General features: G+C 42.0%; 1 protein-coding gene across 3 annotated transcripts in view; it reads left to right on the forward strand.

Annotated features, from left to right (window-relative positions):
• ARID2 (AT-rich interaction domain 2) overlaps positions 1-21,447 on the forward strand; it is a 98,523-nt gene that overhangs the window by 36,179 nt on the left and 40,897 nt on the right. For all 3 annotated transcript variants that reach the window (XM_035128571.2, XM_060279624.1, XM_035128572.2), the window contains 2 exons: positions 20,208-20,341; positions 20,462-20,680. In XM_035128571.2, the coding sequence (XP_034984462.2) occupies positions 20,208-20,341; positions 20,462-20,680 (353 nt within the window). The remainder of the gene's footprint in view (positions 1-20,207; positions 20,342-20,461; positions 20,681-21,447) is intronic.

Below are 21,447 nucleotides of genomic sequence, written 5' to 3' on the forward strand. Positions count from 1 at the left end.
GTGAAGGTGTCCTCTTTCTTTTTTCCTCATGTCAGTTAACTTTTCTAATAAGGCCGTTTCCCATACAATTTGGTACCGATGGTCCATGCTTACTCTTGACAAGTCTCTCCAGTGTCTACCTATGAAGTTTCTGGCTGCTGAGAATAGGTGGGTTATAAGTTCTTTATGGTGTAGGTGAACATTACTGTCTTGGAAAATATTTAATAGGGCCAGTTATGGAGTGGGTTCCAATACCTGCTTAGTTATGTTAAAATGTTTTTTTTGTAGGACTGCAGTACAAAAGGGTTAGATTTGGGGACATTCCCACCACATGTGAAGGTATGTGCCTGTAGAGTAGGGGTGTCAAACTCAAATTCATCGGGGGCCGCATCAGCAGTTTGGTCACCCTCAAAGGGCCAGTTGTATCTGTAGGACTATGTGTCCACTCTTTATTATCATAAATTATTGTCACTGCATTCAATTATTACTGTTTTTTGTAATAATGTAAGTAATAACTAGCTCTGAAAGCAGAAACATAGTCAGAATAATGGCAAGTAGATATTCAAATGTACAATTATTGTACAATTTATTGAAAAATGATTTTTGGTAACTGCACTGGGTGGTGGAGGCTCGCTAGGGTTTCATGCAGGACCTTTGCAGAGCTACTAGTACCTGGAGATGCTGGGGTCCTTCTGCATGCAGGACAGATGTTCTGCCAGTGAGCCACCACCCTTCACCAAAGGGACTGGCTGAGGTTGACTCACTGGAGCTGCTCTCCTGGTTCCAGGGTTTAAGGGCCAGAAGTATAAAGCAGCATCCTATGTTTCTGAGGAGAGGGAGAGGGAGGGGAGGGGAGGAAGGAAGGAAGGAAGGAGTGGGAGGGAGAGAGGAAGGAAGGAAAGAGGGGAGAGAAAGAAGAGTAGGAAATAAGGAAGGGAATAAAGAAGAAAAGAAAAAGAAAGAGGGAGAGAAGACGGAAAGAGAGAAAGAAGGAAGGAAGGAAGGAAGGAAGGAAGGAAGGAAGGAAGGAAGGAAGGAAGGAAAGAGGGAGCAGGAGGGAGAGAGGAAGGAAAGAGGTGAGAGAAAGAAGAGTAGGAAAGAAGGAATAAAGAAGGAAAGAAAAAGAAAGAGGGAGAGAAGACAGAGATAAAGAAGGAAGGAAGGAGAGGGAAAGAAAGAATAAGAACGAGAGAGAGGAAGGAAGAAAGGGAGGGGGGTCGCCGCCTTGATTCAGCGCCAGAAAAGAGCGCGAAGGGACCCAGGGGCAAAAAGCATTTCCCGTGCAGCGTGAGGCAGTGGGTGTCCGTTTTAGGAGAAGTGCGTAAAGCCTCAGAGTTGCACATTCGTGAGGCTGAGCCGCTGCTGAGCTCACGTTCATGAGGCTGAGCCGCGGCAGGAGGAGGAGGAGGTGAGGCAAGAGGAGGTGCCCGGCAGCGCCATGCGGAGAGTCCTGAGCCTCTGGGACGCAGCAGTGCTCTGTAGCACTTTGAATCCTCCTCCTCCTCCACACGGTGCTGCTGGGTGCTTTGTCTGTGCTTCAGCAGCAGCAGCAGCAGCAGCAGCCGTTTCCAGGCACCGAGCCGTGGCAGGAGGAGGAGGATTCAAAGTGCTACAGAGCACTGCTGCGTCGCAGAGGCTCGGGACTCTCTGTGCTTTGCTGCCAGGCGCTGACCCGGCAAGCTGCCTCCTCCTTCTCCTGCTGTGGCTCGGGGCGCTCCACGCAGCGCTGCTCTGGCCGCCTTTCTACCCCCCTCCCCGGCCCCAGCTGTTTGTCGGCGCTTTGTCGGCGCGGCGCTTCAGCAGCAAGGTCCCGCTGCTGGGTCCCGCTGGCTGGGGCGCTCGGCGGGCCACATGACGAGGTCTGGCGGGCCGGATTTGGCCCCCGGGCCTTGTGTTTGACACCCGTGCTGTAGAGGTACAGCCTCTCCAGCATTTTGGTAAGGTTCCTGGATGTATTAATGCCAATTTCCTCAGTGTCAGATGCCATCTATAGATAAGTTTCAAAGTATGTTCCCTTCTTTTGGTTGAGATGGATTTAAAGAGAGGTTTGTAGTTCATTGGGTAGAGTTTATTCCATAACCTTATTGTTTTTTAATTGTGTTGAGTGAGATTGCATGGTTGTGGAGTACCGGTAGTATTTTGTATATTCCAGATTCCATCCCCATACCATGTTCCTCTGCTGACAAAAGAAGGCTTTCAAAGGTGGTCATGGACCTAGTGACCGCTGCTTTTACTGCTGAGTTGTTTAGAAAGGCATATCATTGATGGTGTGTTAGCCAGGGTACTTGAATGTCTCCTAATTTATCCTGTAATTCCTGTGTTGATATGGGTTTATTGTTTTTGTAAAAGTCTGCTAGACGGTATAGGCCTTTGGTTTGCCATGTTTCTATGTGAAAGGTTTGGACTGCATCACGGAATAACAGATGATGAGCCAAGGGCATGGAGTTGGTGACAATGTACCTACTTGGGACTATGATTTTCTGATGCTACCATTAAAGTATAGAAAAGTGGCTAAAATATTTTAGGAGAGGGGGAAATGTTTTTCTCAGAACAGAAAAAATAATTAGGGGCATTGGAAATGTAAGGTAACCTTAGCCCCTACTTCCAACATTGTCTATAAATACACCACGCCCCTCCTCCATCCTCTATTGCAGGTTGTTGGCATTTATTCTGATAAGGAAAAAAATGTTGCTGCCCTTGGAGACAGTTCTAGATTGGAGGGCTATATCCAGGCCTACCCTCTACAGGGCATCTTGACAGGAAGGGAGGGCCACCCAGCTGTCAATCAGAAATCAGATTAATCAAAGTTCAGGCTATGGGAGCAGGCACAGGCGTATCTCCAATCTTAGTGCTGTGTGGCTGCAGGGTTGAAATCAACATTAAGCCTTTGTTTGCTGTTTGATGGTAAAAAGTAGCAGACTTATTGCAGATCTTAACACCATAGTAGGGGGATGAGGAGCAGGAGGTTAACCTACGGGAAGAAGCCCTAGGTAAGAAACAGGCTTGTAAACAGACAAAAAAGTTTTGTAGAAGTCCCTGTCACTAATGGTATTTTGGCTTACTTGTAAAACCAAAGAAGGCAGTGTCCTGATTCTTCACCACCATCATCATATAATAAATCGGAATTCTGAAAATCTAGGCATGGGGTCCAAAAACTTCTGCACACCCAATCAAACATTAGGACTTTTCAGATTATCTCATCCAATTAAGGTATTTATGTAGCTCTTTCAATCTCATCTTCAAATGCGAGGCTCAGACAGGAGAATGTATAGTGACAGATGGCTGGGTGTTCAAACTTTTTTTGAGGAACATTGTATTTTTGTGGCATATGAGAAGGGACATACTTCAGTAAATTTGGATGTGTATGTGAACTGAAGGCTATAAGCACCTGCTCCCTTTTAGGTAGGTGATGTGTATTAAGTGAAACCAACTTGTATGCAAAAGTACATGTGTAAGCTGCAATGCATGCAAAATGCTCTGAGCAAAGAGAGAACACCAACCTGAAGCTCATTTTCATACTCTGTCTATACGCAATTTACAAACTTTGGCTTTATGTGAACTGGCTTCAAAGGACTAGCTAAATATTATCATAGGTATGCACCCTGCGATTTCCTATCTGTGATTTTAATTTGAATGTTAATTTATATTGTAGTCCTAAACACATTGCAAGCATCACTAATTTCTGTGAAATGTAAATTATCTTTAAGGTTGTCAGCTTATGCAAGTTTACTTTAGAGGAAGCTGCATCGAATACAGTGGAACTTACTTCTGAGTAACTACCGTGTTTCTCCGAAAATAAGACACCGTCTTATATTTATTTTTCCTCAAAAAACAAACAAACCACATGGCGGCTTATTTTCAGGGGATGTTTTATTTTTTAATTACATGTCCAGCCTAGCCTCTTCCTTGGCGCCCTCCAGAACTGCGCCTATCACTATGTCTTATTTTTGGGGTATGGCTTATATTGTGCAAATGCTTAGAAATCCTGCTACGGCTTATTTTATGGGTATGTCTTATTTTCGGAGAAACGGTATATGATTGTACTGTTTGTCTTCTATTTCTACATAGATAAATAGGCAGACAGACAGAATGTGTGGGTGAAGGAGTGCAAAAATACAGTTTTCTAATGAAGTCTTTTTTGGTACCTTTATAATATGACCGCTCCTCTTCACGGGGGGGGGGGCACCGCATTGTGGGAGGACATCTGGGACCTCCCAGTGACACAGGAGTGGGCGGAGGGATGCTGCCCATATCATTAGGGCATCCAGCTGTGTCACGCCCCCCTGGCTGACCAATTGGGTTAGGCGGAGGTGTGGCCGCTTGCCATTTAAACTGCGGCACGGCTGGGGTGCAGCTTCCATTCACCTTCTCGTCGGATCTCCCAGCCCACCCACCCTCTCTTTTATGCGTTGCTTGACTTTGGCTTTGCTATGGACTAATGTAGACCGCCTGGTTGTGGGGGCCAGGTATGAATTTTTCCACTTGGCAAATTGGCACCAGCCATTTGGTTTTTGCCTACCTTGTAGCAATCACCACAACTATGTAAGGTTAGGCATTGGGTAAGCCTTGTTTATGGGAGGGGAGGTTGTTGCCTCCGCCTGCCCCTCCTTGTTAAGGGTATCCCATTAAAGGGATCTGGGTGTGTGGTTCCTGTCTGAAGCCTGGGCGTGGGCTAGGGCCATGCCACGACCCCGTCGGGGACCCTGGGAGTGCTCTTAATTGATGTATATCATAGGGCTCTCCATATCGGTGGTTGACCCCTTTGAGACTTCCTGCAGATGGGCAGGAGTCAGGATATAGTTTGGCTTCACCCACATGCTTAAGCCAGACCGTTCACATCTGTAACCAATAAAGTTGTGGCCTAATCTACCCCATTAACCCAACATATTTGTGTCTGTGTGTTTATTTCTGAGGGGAACTGTGTGGCACACAAATACTATCCCTGGGAACTGCTATGACAGGAGGCCTCAAGGTATGAGTGCTTTAAGCAACGATAGTCATTCTTTTCCCTCCATCTGCCTCAAGGGACAAGATTACAAACCCTTTGCTTTGACTTAGAATCATAGAGTTGGAAGAGACCACAAGGGCCATCCAGTCCAACCCCCTGCCAAGCAGAAAATACCATCAAAGCATTCTTGACATAAGGCTGTCAAGCCTCTGCTTAAAGACCTCCAAAAAAGGAGACTCCACCACACTCCTTGGCAGCAAATTCCACTGCCAAACAGCTCTTACTGTCAGGAAGTTCTTCCTAATGTTTAGGTGGAATCTTCTTTCTTGTAATTTGAATCCATTGCTCCATGTCTCCTTCTCTGGAGCAGCAGAAAACAACCTATCTCCCTCCTCTATATGACATCCTTTTATATATTTGGATATGGCTATCATATCACCCTTTAACCTTCTCTTCTCCAGGCTAAGCATACCCAGCTCCCTAAGCCATTCCTCATAAGGCAGCTTGTCAGTATCCTTCTTGAACTGTGGTGCCCAGAACTGGACACAGTACTCCAGGTGAGGTCTGACCAGAGCAGAATACAGTGGTACTATTACTTCCCTTGATCTAGATGCTATACTCCTATTGATGCAGCCTAGAATTGCATTGGCTTTTTTAGCTGCTGCATCACACTGCTGACTCATGTCAAGTTTGTGGTCTACCAAGACTCCTAGATCCTTTTCACATGTACTGCTCTCAAGCCAGGTGTCATCCATCCTGTATTTGTGCCTTTCATTTTTTTTTGCCCAAGTGTAGTACTTTACATTTCTCCCCGTTAAAATTCATCTTGTTTGCTTTGGCACTGTTGTCTAATCTGTTAAGGTCATTTTGAAGTGTGATCCTGTCCTCTGGGGTATTAGCCACCCTTCCTAATTTGGTGTCATCTGCAAACTTGATCAGGATGCCCTCAAGCCCATCATCCAAGTCATTGATAAAGATGTTGAATAAGACTGGGCCCACGCAGGGGCGGAGCTTCATGCTCCGCCACCGGGGGCCAAGAGCAGGCGCGCTGCCCCCAGAGAAATGGTGCGTGTCGTGTGTTTTGGGGCGGGGCACGCCATGCATTTTGGGGCGGGGTGCGCAGGGGCAGGGGCAGGGCGCGTGTTTCGGGGGTGGGGCGGTCAGCCACGATGGTGCCCCTGGGATTGCGCTGCCCGGGGCGCCCTGCCCCCACCGCCCCTATCTTCTTACGCCCCTGGGCCCAAGACAGAACCCTGTGTCACCCCACTAGTCACTTCTCTCCAGGATGAAGAAGAGCCAATGATGAGCACCCTTTGGGTTCGGTCAGTCAGCCAGTTACAAATCCACGGAATGTTAGCATTGTCTAGCCCGCATTTTACCAGCTTCTTTACAAGAATATCATGGGGCACCTTGTCAAAGGCCTTGCTGAAATCAAGATAGGCTACATCCACAGCGTTCCCTTCATCTACCAGGCTTGTAATTCTGTAAAAAAATGAGATCAGATTAGTCTGACATGACTTGCTTTTCAGAAACCCATGCTTTTCAGAAACCCATGCACAGCGTTCCTTTCTAGGTGCTCACAGACCGTTTGCTTAATGATCTGCTCTAGAATCTTTCCTGGTATTGATGTCAGGCTGACTGGGCGGTAATTGTTTGGGTCCTTTCTTTCCCCCTTTTTGAAAATAGGGACAACATTTGCCCTCCTCCAGTCTGCTGGGACTTCGCCTGTTCTCCAGGAATTCTCAAAGATTATTGCCAGTGGTTCTGAAATCACCTCTGCCAGTTCTTTTAATACTCTTGGATGTAGTTCATCTGGCCCTGGAGACTTGAATACATCTAAACTAGCCAAGTATTCTTGTACTACCTCCTTTTAGGGCTGAAGAGAACTTGGGAAGCCTCAGACAAAGGGGCAGAGAATGTTTTGGGCAAAAGAAAGATCAAAGGACACCATTGCTGAAGAGGGATCATGAAAATGGGAAGTTCAAACAGGACATTCTTGAGGGCCTAAGAAGGGAAATGGAAGCTGGGGCAAGGGAAATATGGGAGGTACAGAAAGTTATCAAATGCATATTTTGTATCTTGACACATTAGATAGGGCTGATAAGATAGCAGATAGAGGCAAGATGCCCAAGAGAAGGAGGGGTGGGAGAAGAAGGTGGCTTAAAAGACTGCACACTAGAAGAAATAGGTGCCAAGTGAAAAAAGAGGGAAAGGCAGCGGGAGTTGGCATTTTCTTGCCCTTCAGCTGTATGAAAAATTTAAAGCAGAGATTCGAAAAATGTTCCGTAAAACCCGTACTGTATGGTCTCAGTTTGTCACTTGTTCTAAGCAAATGTGAAAATAAGCTCTAGTGAATTCAGTGAAACATATATGTGTGTAAAAACATCCTGACATGAGTGTTAGTGTATTTGCGCACACTTATTAAGTACTTGTGAAAAGCTTCATACAAATACCTTCTTTAAAATAACAAAGGCCAGGATAATATTGTTCTGAAAGAATTTGTGGTGGCTTACATTGCTTGCTGATTGCTCATATAATGTATGTGCTTATTAAATCTTGTCCCAAGGCATTTGTCATGTTTATGTAAATGAAAATGGCTGCATGTATGAAGAGTTATGACATTATATGCTTTAGTCAGTTGATGTCCTAGTCCTCACTGCTGGATGAAGAACTCAAACTCCCAGCCTTGTTTCTGCCAAATCAGATTAGTACTTAGGCAGTGTGTAGGTTACAAGGTGCAGCAGGTACAGAAGTGGTATAGATACATGGCTACATGCGAGCTACTAGGTGACATGCATCTTCCTTTTGAAGAGTGGAGCTGGCACAGCTCTTAGTGTGGCTAGCGGCTGGCTCCTGGGACTAGACAAGCAAATAGACACTCCCAAGTAGGATGGCTCTGCGATGTTTGTTTTCATCAGTACTGGTGTCTCCATGTCCTTGGAGATAGAGTTGGTGTTGGTGGTGAACTAGCATCTGATTTACTTTTCAGTTGCCCCCTTGAAGGAGGAGGCTGCTCTCTAATGGGTGTCTGACTAGGAGTGTCCGACATCACAGAAGCAGAACACTCCTCTATCATCCTGCTTGGTGCCTCCCCTGGATCCAGCTCTCCATTTCCTAGACTACTGGGCTCCTCCCTGGGCTCAGATACCTCCTGGAATCCTGAATTCTCCTTCCCCGTCGTGCTAGGACCCTCCTCAAGGTTGTCCAGCTCCAACTGCCTGAGCCTCTCCCATTCCTCCTCAGGATCCAACCATCCCCTTCACAACATCTCCGTGGGACTCATGATAGTCGAGAACTACACTTTTAAGTAAAGTGGTTGCAACAGGAATAATTTCAAAGCATAGATCAAGGGCTGTCTCCATAGGAAGCAACTCGGACCCTGCATTTGTCATCTGAGGCCCTTCCTCATGGGCCCCCTCCCCGGCAGGTTCAGTGTAAGGAAACATGAGAATGGACCTTTTCTGTGGTGACTTTCTGTTTATGTTCAGTATATCTGAAGGAGCGTCTCCACCCCCATCGTACTACCCGGACACTGAGGTCCAGCTCCGAGGACCTTCTGGTGGTTCCCTCGCTGTGAGAAGCCAAGTTACAGGGAATCAGGCAGAGGGCCTTCTCGGCAGTGGCACCCACCCTGTGGAATGCCCTCCCACCAGATGTCAAAGAGAACAACTACCAGACTTTTGGAAGACATCTGAAGGCAGCCCTGTTTAGGGAAGCTTTTAATGTTTGATGGATTATTTTAATGGACTGTATTTTAATATCTTGTTGGAAGCCGTCCAGAGTGGCTGGGGAAGCCCAGCCAGATGGGCGGGGTATAAATAATAAATTATTATTATTATTATTATTATTATTTGGAATGCTTTCTCCAGGGAGGCTTGTGTGGCGATATTAACTTCAGGTGCCAGGCAAAAACATTCCTCTTCAACAACCAGGCCTTTGGCTGTTAACAATCTATGGCCTTTTGAAGCAGGCGGTGGTTATGTTTTTAAATGTATTTTTGTCTTGGTTTTAATTAGTTTATTGGGGGGGTTGTTTTTGAAAAAGCAACCAATAAATTTAATAAAGAATAAGAATAAGAAATAAGTTTGCTGGGCAGTCAGCCTGATCTCATCAGGCACAGCTGTGCTGCTGGGTAAAAAACAACAGTGATAAGTGGAAAGCTGGAAAGGCTTTTGATAACTTTAGGGAAGTAATAGGACAGGATCATGATGGTTACTTAGGTGAAAGCAGGTATATTTGTTGTGACCAAACAACTTATTTGCCTATGTGAAACCAATCCCTTTACCTCTTGCAATTTCTTGCGCAGTGTTGTAGTTAGCACATGTACATGTTAGTACATGTAGTTAGCACATCAAAGCATTAGTAAAACAGTTTTTCTCTTATACTTATAGCCTTTTATTCTATTGAAAAGTTATGGTGTGGGCCAAATGTAAATAATACTTAATTTCTTATAATGGTTTTATGAAGGTTACCGTGCTTACATTATAGACTTGCTCTTTGATAAGCTTTAAGAAATATGGGCATGTTGGCTTGAATCCGAAGGTATCTAGTGTATGTTGAAATGTGTTTTTGTTGTTGTTGTTGTTGTTGTTTAGTCGTTTAGTCGTGTCTGACTTTTCGTGACCCCATGGACCAGAGCACGTTAGGCACTCCTGTCCTGCACTGCCTCCCGCAGTTTGGTCAGACTCATGTTCATAGCTTCGAGAACACTGTCCAACCATCTCGTCCTCTGTCGTCCCCTTCTCCTAGTGCCCTCAATCTTTCCCAACATCAGGATCTTTTCCAGGGAGTCTTCTCTTCTCATGAGGTGACCAAAGTATTGGAGCCTCAGCTTCACAATCTGTCCTTCCAGGGAGCACTCAGGGCTGATTTCCTTAAGAATGGATAAGTTTGATCTTCTTGCAGTCCATGGGACTCTCAAGGGTCTCCTCCAGCACCATAATTCAAAAGCATCAATTCTTCGGCGATCAGCCTTCTTTATGGTCCAGCTCTCACTTCCATACATCACTACTGGGAAAACCATAGCTTTAACTATACGGACCTTGACTATTGTGTCAATTTGCTGGTAAACACAGCTTAAATTTTGTGAGCATAGAAATGTTCTTGATTGCACCTGAAAACCCTCTCTCCATTTGTGGATTGTTGAAATGGTCTGGAGAGCTGTTAATCCTTTTATTATGTCAAATGTGCGGCATATATTTTCAGATGTGTATATTTAGCAGGCCCTATATATCCCAGTTACCCCAGTTCAAGGAGTGTGTGAAGGGGATGACCCATAACTCTTACATTCTATTAAGTTCAATGTGGTTGTCTTAACCTGACCAAGGTTTGGTGATGGTTAATATGTTTTATATTGTATTATGTAAGCAGCCTTAGGAGAGCTAGGCTCTGAAACAAGGGTGGCTAACCCATTCTGGCCAGGTCTAATGGGAGTTGTAGTACAACAACATCTGGAGGACCACAAATTAGCCAGTTCTGCTGTAAAAAGTGTCCTAAAATAAGTAAATCCTTCACTCTTAGGAACAGCTATCCTGCAGATGTCCAGTGCTGATGGGGGGAGGGAGGAATGGATCCCATGTACTAGTAGAACTTTCCTTGTGATGATTTCAGTTCCAGCCTCTGCCTTCAGAATTTTGTGGGAAACAGCATATCTGGGTATAAGTGAGTAAACTAATTATGTTGTGAGTCCTAAATCCAGTCAGGATTAGAATTTGGCTCACTAGCCATTAGATCGTTCTTGAAATTCCAAATTCAAGTCAAGATTTGTTACCAGAAAGTAGCTGGTTATGAGAACTAGTTCACACATTCCTTCTTTGAGTCCCACATTTGGTTTGCAGGGGGCTGAACTAGGAACCTTGTGGTTCTTGTGATTTATGATCTTAGTGTAACATTATTGTTGCTTTTGTAGGATAGGCCTTCATTGATGCATTCTGATAACTATTACTATGGATTTAAAACTAAAAGGGAAACTTTTTAAAGTCTTAAAAAGAATCCAACTTAAATATTTAAAATATTGCACTTACTATTTAAAAATTGTATTTAAAATATTTTACTGGATACTTTGAACATATAACTGTGTTCAGTTTCATTCCATAACTTTGGGGCAAAAGGTTCTTAATAATAAAGCAATAAAGGTTTTTTATTAGATAGTCAAGGCTGGGCCTACTATCAAGCAGAAGGATGTGGCTGTTTCAGAAGACAAGTCCTAGGGAAAATGGACAGAACTGTGTGCCACATGGGTTGCCCAGCACCCCTTAAGGTAGCCTACTGACCTTGGCTATATTAGAGAATGCTGCCCTATCTCTTAGGCTGAACAAAAATTTGGCTTGCAGTGTCCTGGAGGTAGGCATTATCATGTCCTTTGCCTGAGGCAGCAAAAATGTTAAGCCAGCCCTGTTTATAGCCTTCTAGTAGACATTGTTTTAGAATTTGGATTTGGCAAGGAAGCCTTGCCCACTCCTGACTAGTCTCTGCGTGCTCCACCAATCCTAGAATCTCATTCTCCTCTCAAAACCTTCAGAAACTGGCACTTCCTGCAGTAGCATCACATAATATGTGTAGCTTTGCATTTGTGGGCCTGTGTAAACTATTTGTAGCAAAAGCACCAGAGTCTGGTGGCACTAACACATTTATCATGACATAAGGTTCCACACTTTGTTTTTGTTTTTGCTGTGAGAGATTAACACAGCTACCCTTCTGGAAATGACTGTGTTTAAGTTTGATATATAGAAACATAAGCAAGAAACCTGCCTTTCCTGAAAGGAATCGTAAGTCATGTTGACAAAGCCATTGTCTGAATAAAGTTCAGTTGATTGCAGGGAAGAAACAATGTTAATATTTTTTTTAATAATATTTTTATTGGAGAAGTAAAAAAAAAAATATGTTAAATAAGACTGTTTTAGTTTGTTTTTCCCCTGCCTTCAAGATGTCACTTTCTTTAAAACAAAAACAAAAAACTTGTATACTGCTTTGTAGCCATTAAAAGACAGCTATCAGTGGGATTGTTAATTCTCCCAGAAGTAGACAGCTAACTCGCCAGCTCACAGTCCATAGCTCAATGTTTGGGTTTCTGAGAGGAGGGGTGTTATCCCTACACATGCTGTACTTTTAAGAAACTTGTTTCAGTAGGCAGGAGGTAATCATAGATGGAGTTTAGAGCTCATGAGTTGCTGCAGCAGTTATGATGAAAGATTGGCCTCTCTTTTGCTACATCTGGCTAATTCATTTGAGTGAACAAAGAAAGTCAGAAACATGACTTTCATTTACAACTGTAATTGAAAGAAATATATTTCTATTCTTGACAGATCTGTCTTGGGAATAATACTTGTTGAAAAATCACCTTGCATCTATTTTGTATTTTACACGTTTTCCTCTTTTGCTTGAGGGTTGTTGTTTTTTCTCCTACGCTCTAGCAAAGTAGGTAATGTAGCAATTTTGTAATTTTTCCAGTAGAGAGCAGCTTTTCCTAAGATGTCTTTTTGACTTATTCTCACATTGTTAAAGACTGAGTGAATTCTGGTGTTTTTTATATGTTATGAACAATAAACAGAACTAAGTTACTTGTTTTTTAACATGGTATGTATGAAAGTTGTAGTTTGATTGCTTTGTGTTATGTATTTATACACCAGCAAAAACTTGCAAACTCCCCCAAATTTGGGAAAGTGATACTTATTTCATTTGTTTTGTTCTGCCATGTTGTACCAGGATAAAAGAACAGCACAACACAGAGATCTTTTCTTTATTCAATATTGCATTATTGTAAACTCTTAATTTAGAAAGTTTAAAAATTGATTGCTACTTAACATTTAAAGTCCTGTACCACCCCCGTGCTCTGCCATTGTCATGATGAAAGAATCTGTTAAACTTGGACTCAGCTGCCCCCATATGCTTCATGCCAGTTCAGTGGTCTATGAAGAAACAAGAGATTTGTCTTTTGTTCTCTCTCTCTCTCTCTCTTTGCTGTCACTGCTTCCAATAACCTTCGCTGTAAATCAAACAAGTAATAACTTAGATGTCACTCCATACTTCTATACAATTCAGAAAATACAGCACTATTGTCTAAATTAACTTATTATAGAAGATATATTAATGTACAATAGAGAAATAATTTTGCAATTTATTTGCAGTCATTTGGAATAGTAAGCATCAGGATAATGTTTAGCCACATAACTCCTTTTCTTTATTGTAAGGAATGTGTGTGTGTGTGTGTGCGTGCATGCGTGTGCGCATGCTTAGACTCCACACCCCACCCCAAATCTCTCCCGTGTCATTAAGATACTACTGCTCTTTGCTTTTATTAAAGGCCTGGGACTCTGGTCAGAAACATAATTTTGTCAGAGGACCACTGTGATAAGGAGGGGGTAAGTCCCATAGTTTGCCACCAAGTCTCATCATCACAGACGCTGCTGCCCTCTATGATTCTCTTCTGTCTGGAGTTGACAATAGGGAGACCAGATGACACTACCCAAGGGCTGCCAATTGTTGATGCCTTAGCACAGGCATCCCCAAACTTCAGCCCTCCAGATGTTTTGGCCTACAACTCCCATGATCCTTAGCTAACAGGACCAGTGGTCAGGGATGATGGGAATTGTAGATTAGCACCATAGTGTTACCAATTTCTTTTCAAGTGCTCAGTATAAGATAACCAGATTTCTGACCTGATTTCATATTAGATGCAGTAGTTTCCCTTATGGAACTTGACCATTTGAATTTAATTTCAAATAGGTTGGATTATCAGACAGCTTTTGATTCAGCAATAGTCATGAGTATCACAAGCAAAACAGAGTTGGATAGTGGAGATAGCTGTTTGGCTTAGAATAGCTGCTTCTGCTCTCCCCATATAAATGCAACACTTTTTCTTTCTGTTGAAATGGTTCTAGTTTGAGCCAAAACATTTCTCCATCTCAGCATTCCCCCAAGTAGTATAGCGGTGTATTTCTTTTGGCTGCTTCTCATTGAGGCCATACTTTAAAACATTAAATTAAGTAGCTGCAGTATTATTTTGATTTGTTATGCTTGCATTGGACAGCTAACAGTACTGCTAGTGTACATTCATTCTAAAAACCCTCTTTGTACATGTTTTCAGCCTTTATTGCACTAGTGTTATCAAGAATGGAAATTCTCTGTTCTCTGGGCACAGATGTTTTAGCCACTCTGAGAATTAACAGTTGAGATTTATAGGAAAGCTTTGTCCTATAGCTTGCATGCCATTAATAGCATCAGTGTTAAAATGAGTTTTCTACAAGACCAAGATTGTGGTACTCTGGGTTGTGCTATCCCATGGTTTTTAAACTATAAAGTCCTTCCTTTGGTTCTAAATCATAGAGTGCTTTATTGTATCCCATGCTATCCTAGCTCATGCCCCAGACACAATGGCAGAGGCTCTTACTAGAGAGTAAGAGAAGAACCTTTATTTAAGCAGGGTGCAGCAGTGGGCAAAAGTTGATTTAGTCCCAGAACTTCTACAAACAGGATAGAAAAGGTAACCAAGCTAGAGGCAAAGCCAGAATTCTAATCCAAGATCATACAAAAGTAACAAAGTTGTTCCAAGTTCTCATGCCCACCCTGCAGGCTTATAGCCAAGGCAGGGCACACCCGTTACTCATGAAAATTAGCCCTGCAAGAATATTTAGCTTACAGGCATGCACTCTGCTGGGGCAGATATATCTGTTCACTCTGAAGGTACCCAGACTGTTTCTGGCAGAGTCCCATGATATGAACATTTTTCAGCCTCGTTCTGCAAATAATTTTTGAATTTTAGCATACTTTAGCCTCCTAAAAGATTAAAAAAAACACCCTGCCCTCTTCCTAAAGAATTTTATATTCTTAGTTGCAGCAAAACTAAAGCCATCTCTGTGGCTTCAGGACCCTCAAGCCTTTTTAAAGTGCATAGTATTTATTTATTTATTTATTTAATTAATTAATGTTGGGTGTTTTTTTAGGTTTAATAAATTTTGGTCCATGGCAGTTGGGACCACTGTATCCAATTGTGCTTTACAGAGAACGAGGATTTAAACAATACATTGCATTTTTAAAATCCTAGAAAATGGTTAGAATATGGAGCTAGCCCCCCCCCCCTCTCTCTCACACACTGTCCCATGTAAGATTTCACTCTAAAATGTGCTTGATTTTAATTAATGGGCAAGCCAATTTTAATTAATGGAGCTATGAGTTAAAAACCACACCTATTTATTTTTAGAGGATGATTTGTTTTTCTATATTGTAATACAGAATGAAATTGAAGAAGGTATTTTCTTGTAGCAGAAAAGTGGAAAGCTGTAATTTAACCTTTAAAAAAGAATTGTATACTTTTTCAGTATTCAAAAGGGATCTACATTGAAGTTTTAAAATTATGAATATGTGTGTATAAAAGAATATAAAGATAGATAGATAGTACTTTTTTTCTAAAAGAAATGTTTAGGGGTACTCTCATTTTCCTACTCATATTGAAATACTGCCCTTCAATTAGGCCAAACTTCTTCCTAATTTCCTCTTCTCTGTGTGCATCCCTATATACCCTCATAATCTGCTTGGGGAACCGTCTGGAATAGATTTTGGGGGCCCACAAGAAGAAAGGAAAAGGAAATCCTGTTGTGTTAGTGGAATGCTGCTTGCACAGTGGTGGATACTACTCTAATGTTTTTAACCTGTTGATAACCTTAAACATGTAAAAATGTGAATGCAATCAATTAATGGAGTAGAGAGACAAATGAGAAATCAGCTCAAACATCACTTTGCAAAGCAAAATTCAGAAATGTAGCTTGTGGGAGAGTGTGGACTGTAGGGAAATCAATCACTGATGCTAACGCAGAGACAGTTAAAATACAGTTTCCTTAATGCCACAACATAAATGGGTAACTACTTCCACTGTAATCTAGTTTGGTTTTAGAAGCAGGATGTGTGCAGGAGCTTTTCATCGGAGGATTAGACACATTTCACTTACATTTTTTTTTTTAAAAAAGGGGGGAATATAATAGATTTATGTGGCATATTTTATTTTACTGTAAAGGATGCCTCTGTGTTTTATATAGCAAACACTGAACATTATATAGTGCTATAGTCAAATCTCTAAATCAGGGGTCGCCAACCTGGCGGGTGCCACGGCACTGGTAAAGGCTTCTATTGATGCCCTTGTGCAGGTGCCCCAGACTCTGAGCTTTCTTTTTTAAAAAAGATCCCAAAATATGTATACGATATACTGTACAGTATTTGTTACTTTTAAAATTTACTTTAAAACTTCGATTTGTATTCTATTAGTGATGTGAGTTAGATTTAAAGTATAGTTGTTTTTAGTTTGTGTAATATTACTGTTTTATTTCCCTTTTTAAAATTGATTTTTGGTTTTAGTTAATTTCTGTAGACCGCCTTGGGAGAGCTTTGACATGAAAAACCACTTACTTATTTACTTAAAAGTACTTTAAGTAAATAAGTAAGTGGTTTGCCTTTTGATAAAAATGCTTGCACAAAACTTGCCGTCTTCTTTGGCTAAGCCAAAATTCAAAGTGGAAGGGGCAGAATAAGGAGGACAAGGGCTTAATCCACCAGGAATGCTTGTAACACAAATGCAAAATGATTGTAAGTTTGAATTGGAGCTCAGCTGCTCTTTTACTGAAGTTTGTGTAGGCGATGTTCCTGTTAAATTGTGCCCCAAGCCAATATAATAATAATAATAATAATAATAATAATAATAATAATAATAATAATAATAATAATAAAAATAAATTACATTCTCTATGCTGCACAACTGTAATGTGCTCCATGTCTTTTGTGTGTTGTGAAACTGTAACTGTTGCAAAAAGTAGTTGTAAGACTTTTGACTAAATTGCCTGGAGATATCTCATGATACTGATTTTGAAAATGTGCACCATAGATTTCCCCTGTAATTTGTGTACTCAAACCAGTACTGACACTGACAGCCTAATGTTCTCCACATGTTTTGGACTACAACTTCCATCAGTCGTAGCCAGTGCAGCATTTGGGGGAAGGCTGGCCTAGCCAGCACCATCAGCACCATCAGCGGTTCCAGAAGTCTTGACTAAATCTGGGGCCAGAATGAACTTCTCCTGGACATTTCCTCACATTACAGTGGTACCTTGGGTTAAGAATTTAATTCTTTCTGGAGGCCCGTTCTTAACCTGAAACTGTTCTTAACATGAGGCACCACTTTAGCTAATGGGGCCTCCCACTGCTGCCGCTACGTGATTTCTGTTCTCATCCTGAAGCAAAGTTCTTAACCCAAGGCACTATTTCTGGGTTACCGGAGTCTGTAACCTGAAGTGTCTGTAACCCGAGGTACCACTGTATCTGGCATCTTCAGAGGGTCCTTACTTGGTTCATGGAAGCAAAATGAGAGCAGTTAGATCTTAGATCTTCTCTGTGTGGCTTCCCCCACCCCCTTTTTTATTTTCCAGAGAAGTGCACCTGCCAGCTCCTTTACAAGCTTTGGCAAATTAGCCAATACTTTCCTTTTTAGAAAGGGTTTTGAGTTTGAATTGTTGTTTCTGCTATAGAAAGGCCTTTGTATAGTTTTTTTAAAAAACATCCTTGCTCTCCATTTTGTGCTTAGTATGTTTGAATTCCTGTTTTAAGTGGTTCAGTTGCTGTTTTTTTTTCCCTTTTTCTTTTGTATACTGCTGCAGGTGTATTCTCACTCCATTGATTATTGTTGGATAGAACTATAAAATAGAATAAAATACAATACATATATTCACTGTCTGGAAACAGGATAAGGGGATGCTAATGTTTCTATATACTGTATATTCTTGCGTATAAGACTACTTTTTAACCCAGGAAAATCTTCTCAAAAGTTGGGGAATACGCCGGAATATACGGCATTAGTAATTGTATATATGACTCAGGAACATATTACTCCCTTTGCTTAAACAGAGTAAGGTTGAGTTGAGTGGGATTCTGAAGTGGCTGGCTAGACCAGAAATAGTTATTAAAAGATCACACTTTGTAGCAAAGAAAGTTTTGAAGGTGCCCAATATACTTCTTTCTCTGATGGTAAGGGTGTTTGGTCTTCCTCGATAGGAGACTTCTTTGGAAGTCCCCATCAACCACTCTGAGCACGAATGGGAGAAAAGTTGAATTAATCTGTAAAATAAGTGTTTTTTGCTCATTAAATATATTTGCCACAACTATGAAATCACCACTTTGAAAACATTTTTGTAAAAGTTTATATTTGTACAAGTGGAAAATAATACTCTTAAAATGTACTCTGCACATTGCTGTTCTTAAAGCTAGAATGTGGTAAGTTTTTGGTGGAAATAGTTCCCTGGAAGCTCATTTTACAAGTGTTAAGAGTCTGTGCTTCATCCCGCTGGGCATAATTAAAAGGGCAGCGCTTGCCTTAGAAAGTCCTTGGGCCCCAAGAGACTACTTTTCCTTGAGAGAGGCTGAGTGCACCTTTTTGATCTTAAGAGCCTGATCCTGTTCATATTTAAAGGTAAAGGTAAAGGGGCCCCTGACCATCAGGTCCAGTCATGTCCAACTCTGGGGTTGCGGCGCTCATCTCGCTCTATAGGCCGAGGGAGCCGGCGTTTGTCCGCAGACAGCTTCCGGGTCATGTGGCCAGCATGACAAAGCTGCTTCTGGCGAACCAGAGCAGCGCACGGAAACGCCGTTTACCTTCCCGCCGGAGTGGTCCCTATTTATCTACTTGCACTTTGAGGTGCTTTCGAACTGCTAGGTGGGCAGGAGCTGGGACCGAGCAATGGGAGCTCACCCCGTTGCAGGGATTCGAACCGCTGACCTTCTGATCAGCAAGCCCTAGACTCTGGATTAACCCGCATATTCATATTTACTTGGAAGTAATTCCCACTGAGTTTAGTTGGGTGGGGTGTCACTGTCTACATAGGGCTGTAGACTAAAAGTCTTCCACAAACTCTGAAATCCCTTTCTTGGGCAAAGTCTTTCTCTGAAGAATTGGGAGTGTAAATATAGTGATCCAATTCAGACATCTCATCCCAATCCTCTAAAGTACAGGTGGGGAACCTCGGACTCACAGATCTGTCTTTGCCCATAAGGCCATTTTCCACAAACCACACTCACATGTGAATCAGTTGACACCTCAGGTTGACATCAGCAGTGGTGGGGTTCAATCCAGCTGGGTGCTGCTTTGCCTTCACATTCCCTGCAGTGAAGAATGAAGCTTTGACTTACTGCTCATGCTTCAAACAATGATTTTGATGGTCATCTGAGGCAGCTAGACTGGTGACTGGGAGCGGCCGCCGAGACCACATAACACCGGTCTTGAAAGATCTACATTGGCTCCCAGTACGTTTCCGAGCACAGTTCAAAGTGTTGGTGCTGACCTTTAAAGCCCTAAATGGCCTCGGTCCAGTATACCTGAAGGAGTGTCTCCACCCCCATTGTTCTGCCCGGACACTGAGGTCCAGTACCGAGAGCCTTCTGACGGTTCCCTCGTTGCGAGAAGCCAAGTTGCAGGGAACCAGGCAGAGGGCCTTCTCGGTGGTGGCGCCTGCCCTGTGGAACGCCCTCCCATCAGATGTCAAAGAGAAAAACAGCTACCAGAGGCTTTTAATATTTAATTGTTTTATTTCATTTTTCTATTGTAAGCCGCCCAGAGTGGCTGGGGAAACCCAGCCAGATGGGCGGGGTATAAATAATAAATTATTATTATTATTATTATTATTATTATTATTATTATTATTATCCTTGCTTTTGTGCTGACTCAGTTTGCTTGGCAATGTTTTGAAATGTCTTGCATTAAGTAGGGCACTGATCTTGGTAACCCTTATAGATGTTGGCGTGAAGTAATATCAAACATTAAAGCAAAGGGGGTAGTGATCAACACTGAAGATTTTGTTCAAGTCTGTGACTAATTCCGTTGACTCTGAATGGCAGCACCTGTATTAGGCTTGTGGGTATCAACAAGCTGCAAAAAAATATACTCAGATTTTCAGTTGTAGGTGTATCTAGTAGAACTGCTGTAATGTACATTTAGTGTTTGTGGGGGCAGGTTGGTTTATTTTTTAAAGTTTAATTGTCAATTGGAAGGTCTGCAATACAGTTAAAATATAATGCTATAGAATAACCTGTACAAAATACATTTATGGATGTTTTGGAATATGATTGTGCCCTTCAAATCAAAACTTACTAGTCTAGATCTAGGGCTTGTTCTATTTATTTAAGAAGTCTTCAATTTATTAAGTTTCACTGAGCTGCTAAATTAAAGCAATTTACAGTTTTTTTAAGCATTGTATGATTGTACAGTATGAAGTTCTACATAGTGAAAATTCCTTGCTCTTCATTTCAGTTATCTAGAAAAGTACGAGAAAGTGCATCACTTTGGAGAGGATGATGATGAGGTACAACCAGGCAACCCAAAGCCTCAACTTCCTATAGGTGCAATTCCATCTTCCTATAATTATCAGCAGCACAGCGTGTCAGGTAAATTTTGACAAATTAGTCGATAGTAGTGCCATTTGTCCTTGATTTCTGTTGGACAAATGGCACAAAAAGCCTACAGGTGCATTATTGCTAATGATGTATTTTTGCCTTTATAAATAGATTTTCTTCGACAAAGTTATGGGCTATCTATGGACTTTAATTCGCCAAATGACTATAGTAAATTGGTGCTTTCTCTGTTATCTGGACTCCCAAATGAAGTGGACTTTGCTATTAATGTGTGCACTCTTCTATCAAATGAAAGCAAACATGTTATGCAGCTCGACAAGGACCCCAAAATCATCACTTTGCTGCTTGCTAACGCTGGGGTATTTGATGACAGTAAGTTTCTACTTTGAATAATCCTTTGATGAGCAAGTGTACTACTATGCAGCAGAGTTGTTTCCTTGTTCCTCTTTTCCTTCTGCATGCTCTGTCTTTTCCCATCTACTATCCTACTTTTTTCATAATCCTACAAAAGAAGAGTCCTGTTGAATCAGACTGATGATTCAGCACCCTCCTTTCAGCACTGGCCAACCAGATGTTTTTCTGATGCCTACAAAAGTCCACGAAGGCGAGCAGTCTTTAACACCACTGTATATCTTCCCAGCCACTGGCATTCAGAGGAATCCCAGCCATGCATCTGTACATTCCATTTAGCTACCATGACTTAAGTCTGTTGATAGATCTGTGCACATCCTTGGTTGTCTATAACGCTATTGTTCTTGAGGATATTTCCTTTTCAGTCCCTTTCCTAATGGTTCTTAACATAGAATTGTCTTTCTTTCCTCAGTCTTAAACAAATAGTTACATTTCTGAGAAAAGGTGCACAAGACAGGGCTATTAATAGCAGCTTAATATGTAGAAACAATATTGCAATAATTTCATCTATGAACCAACCCCTGAACTGAGGGGATATTTTGGATTGGTACTTGACCCTAAAATTCTCGCAAGTCACCGGTGAGATGATACATTAAAGTTAAAATGACGCTGATTCTATTACCTCCAGTATGCTGACCCACTTTTTGTCCAGTAGTTCTGTACCCTGCAGTGTTCTGCTGAGATCCCTCCAGTTTCATTGCTTCTATAGCACACACTTGTGCAAGTTT

The sequence above is a fragment of the Zootoca vivipara genome, chromosome 10 (genome assembly GCF_963506605.1).
Source record: "Zootoca vivipara chromosome 10, rZooViv1.1, whole genome shotgun sequence".
Classification (NCBI taxonomy): Eukaryota; Metazoa; Chordata; class Lepidosauria; order Squamata; family Lacertidae; genus Zootoca; species Zootoca vivipara.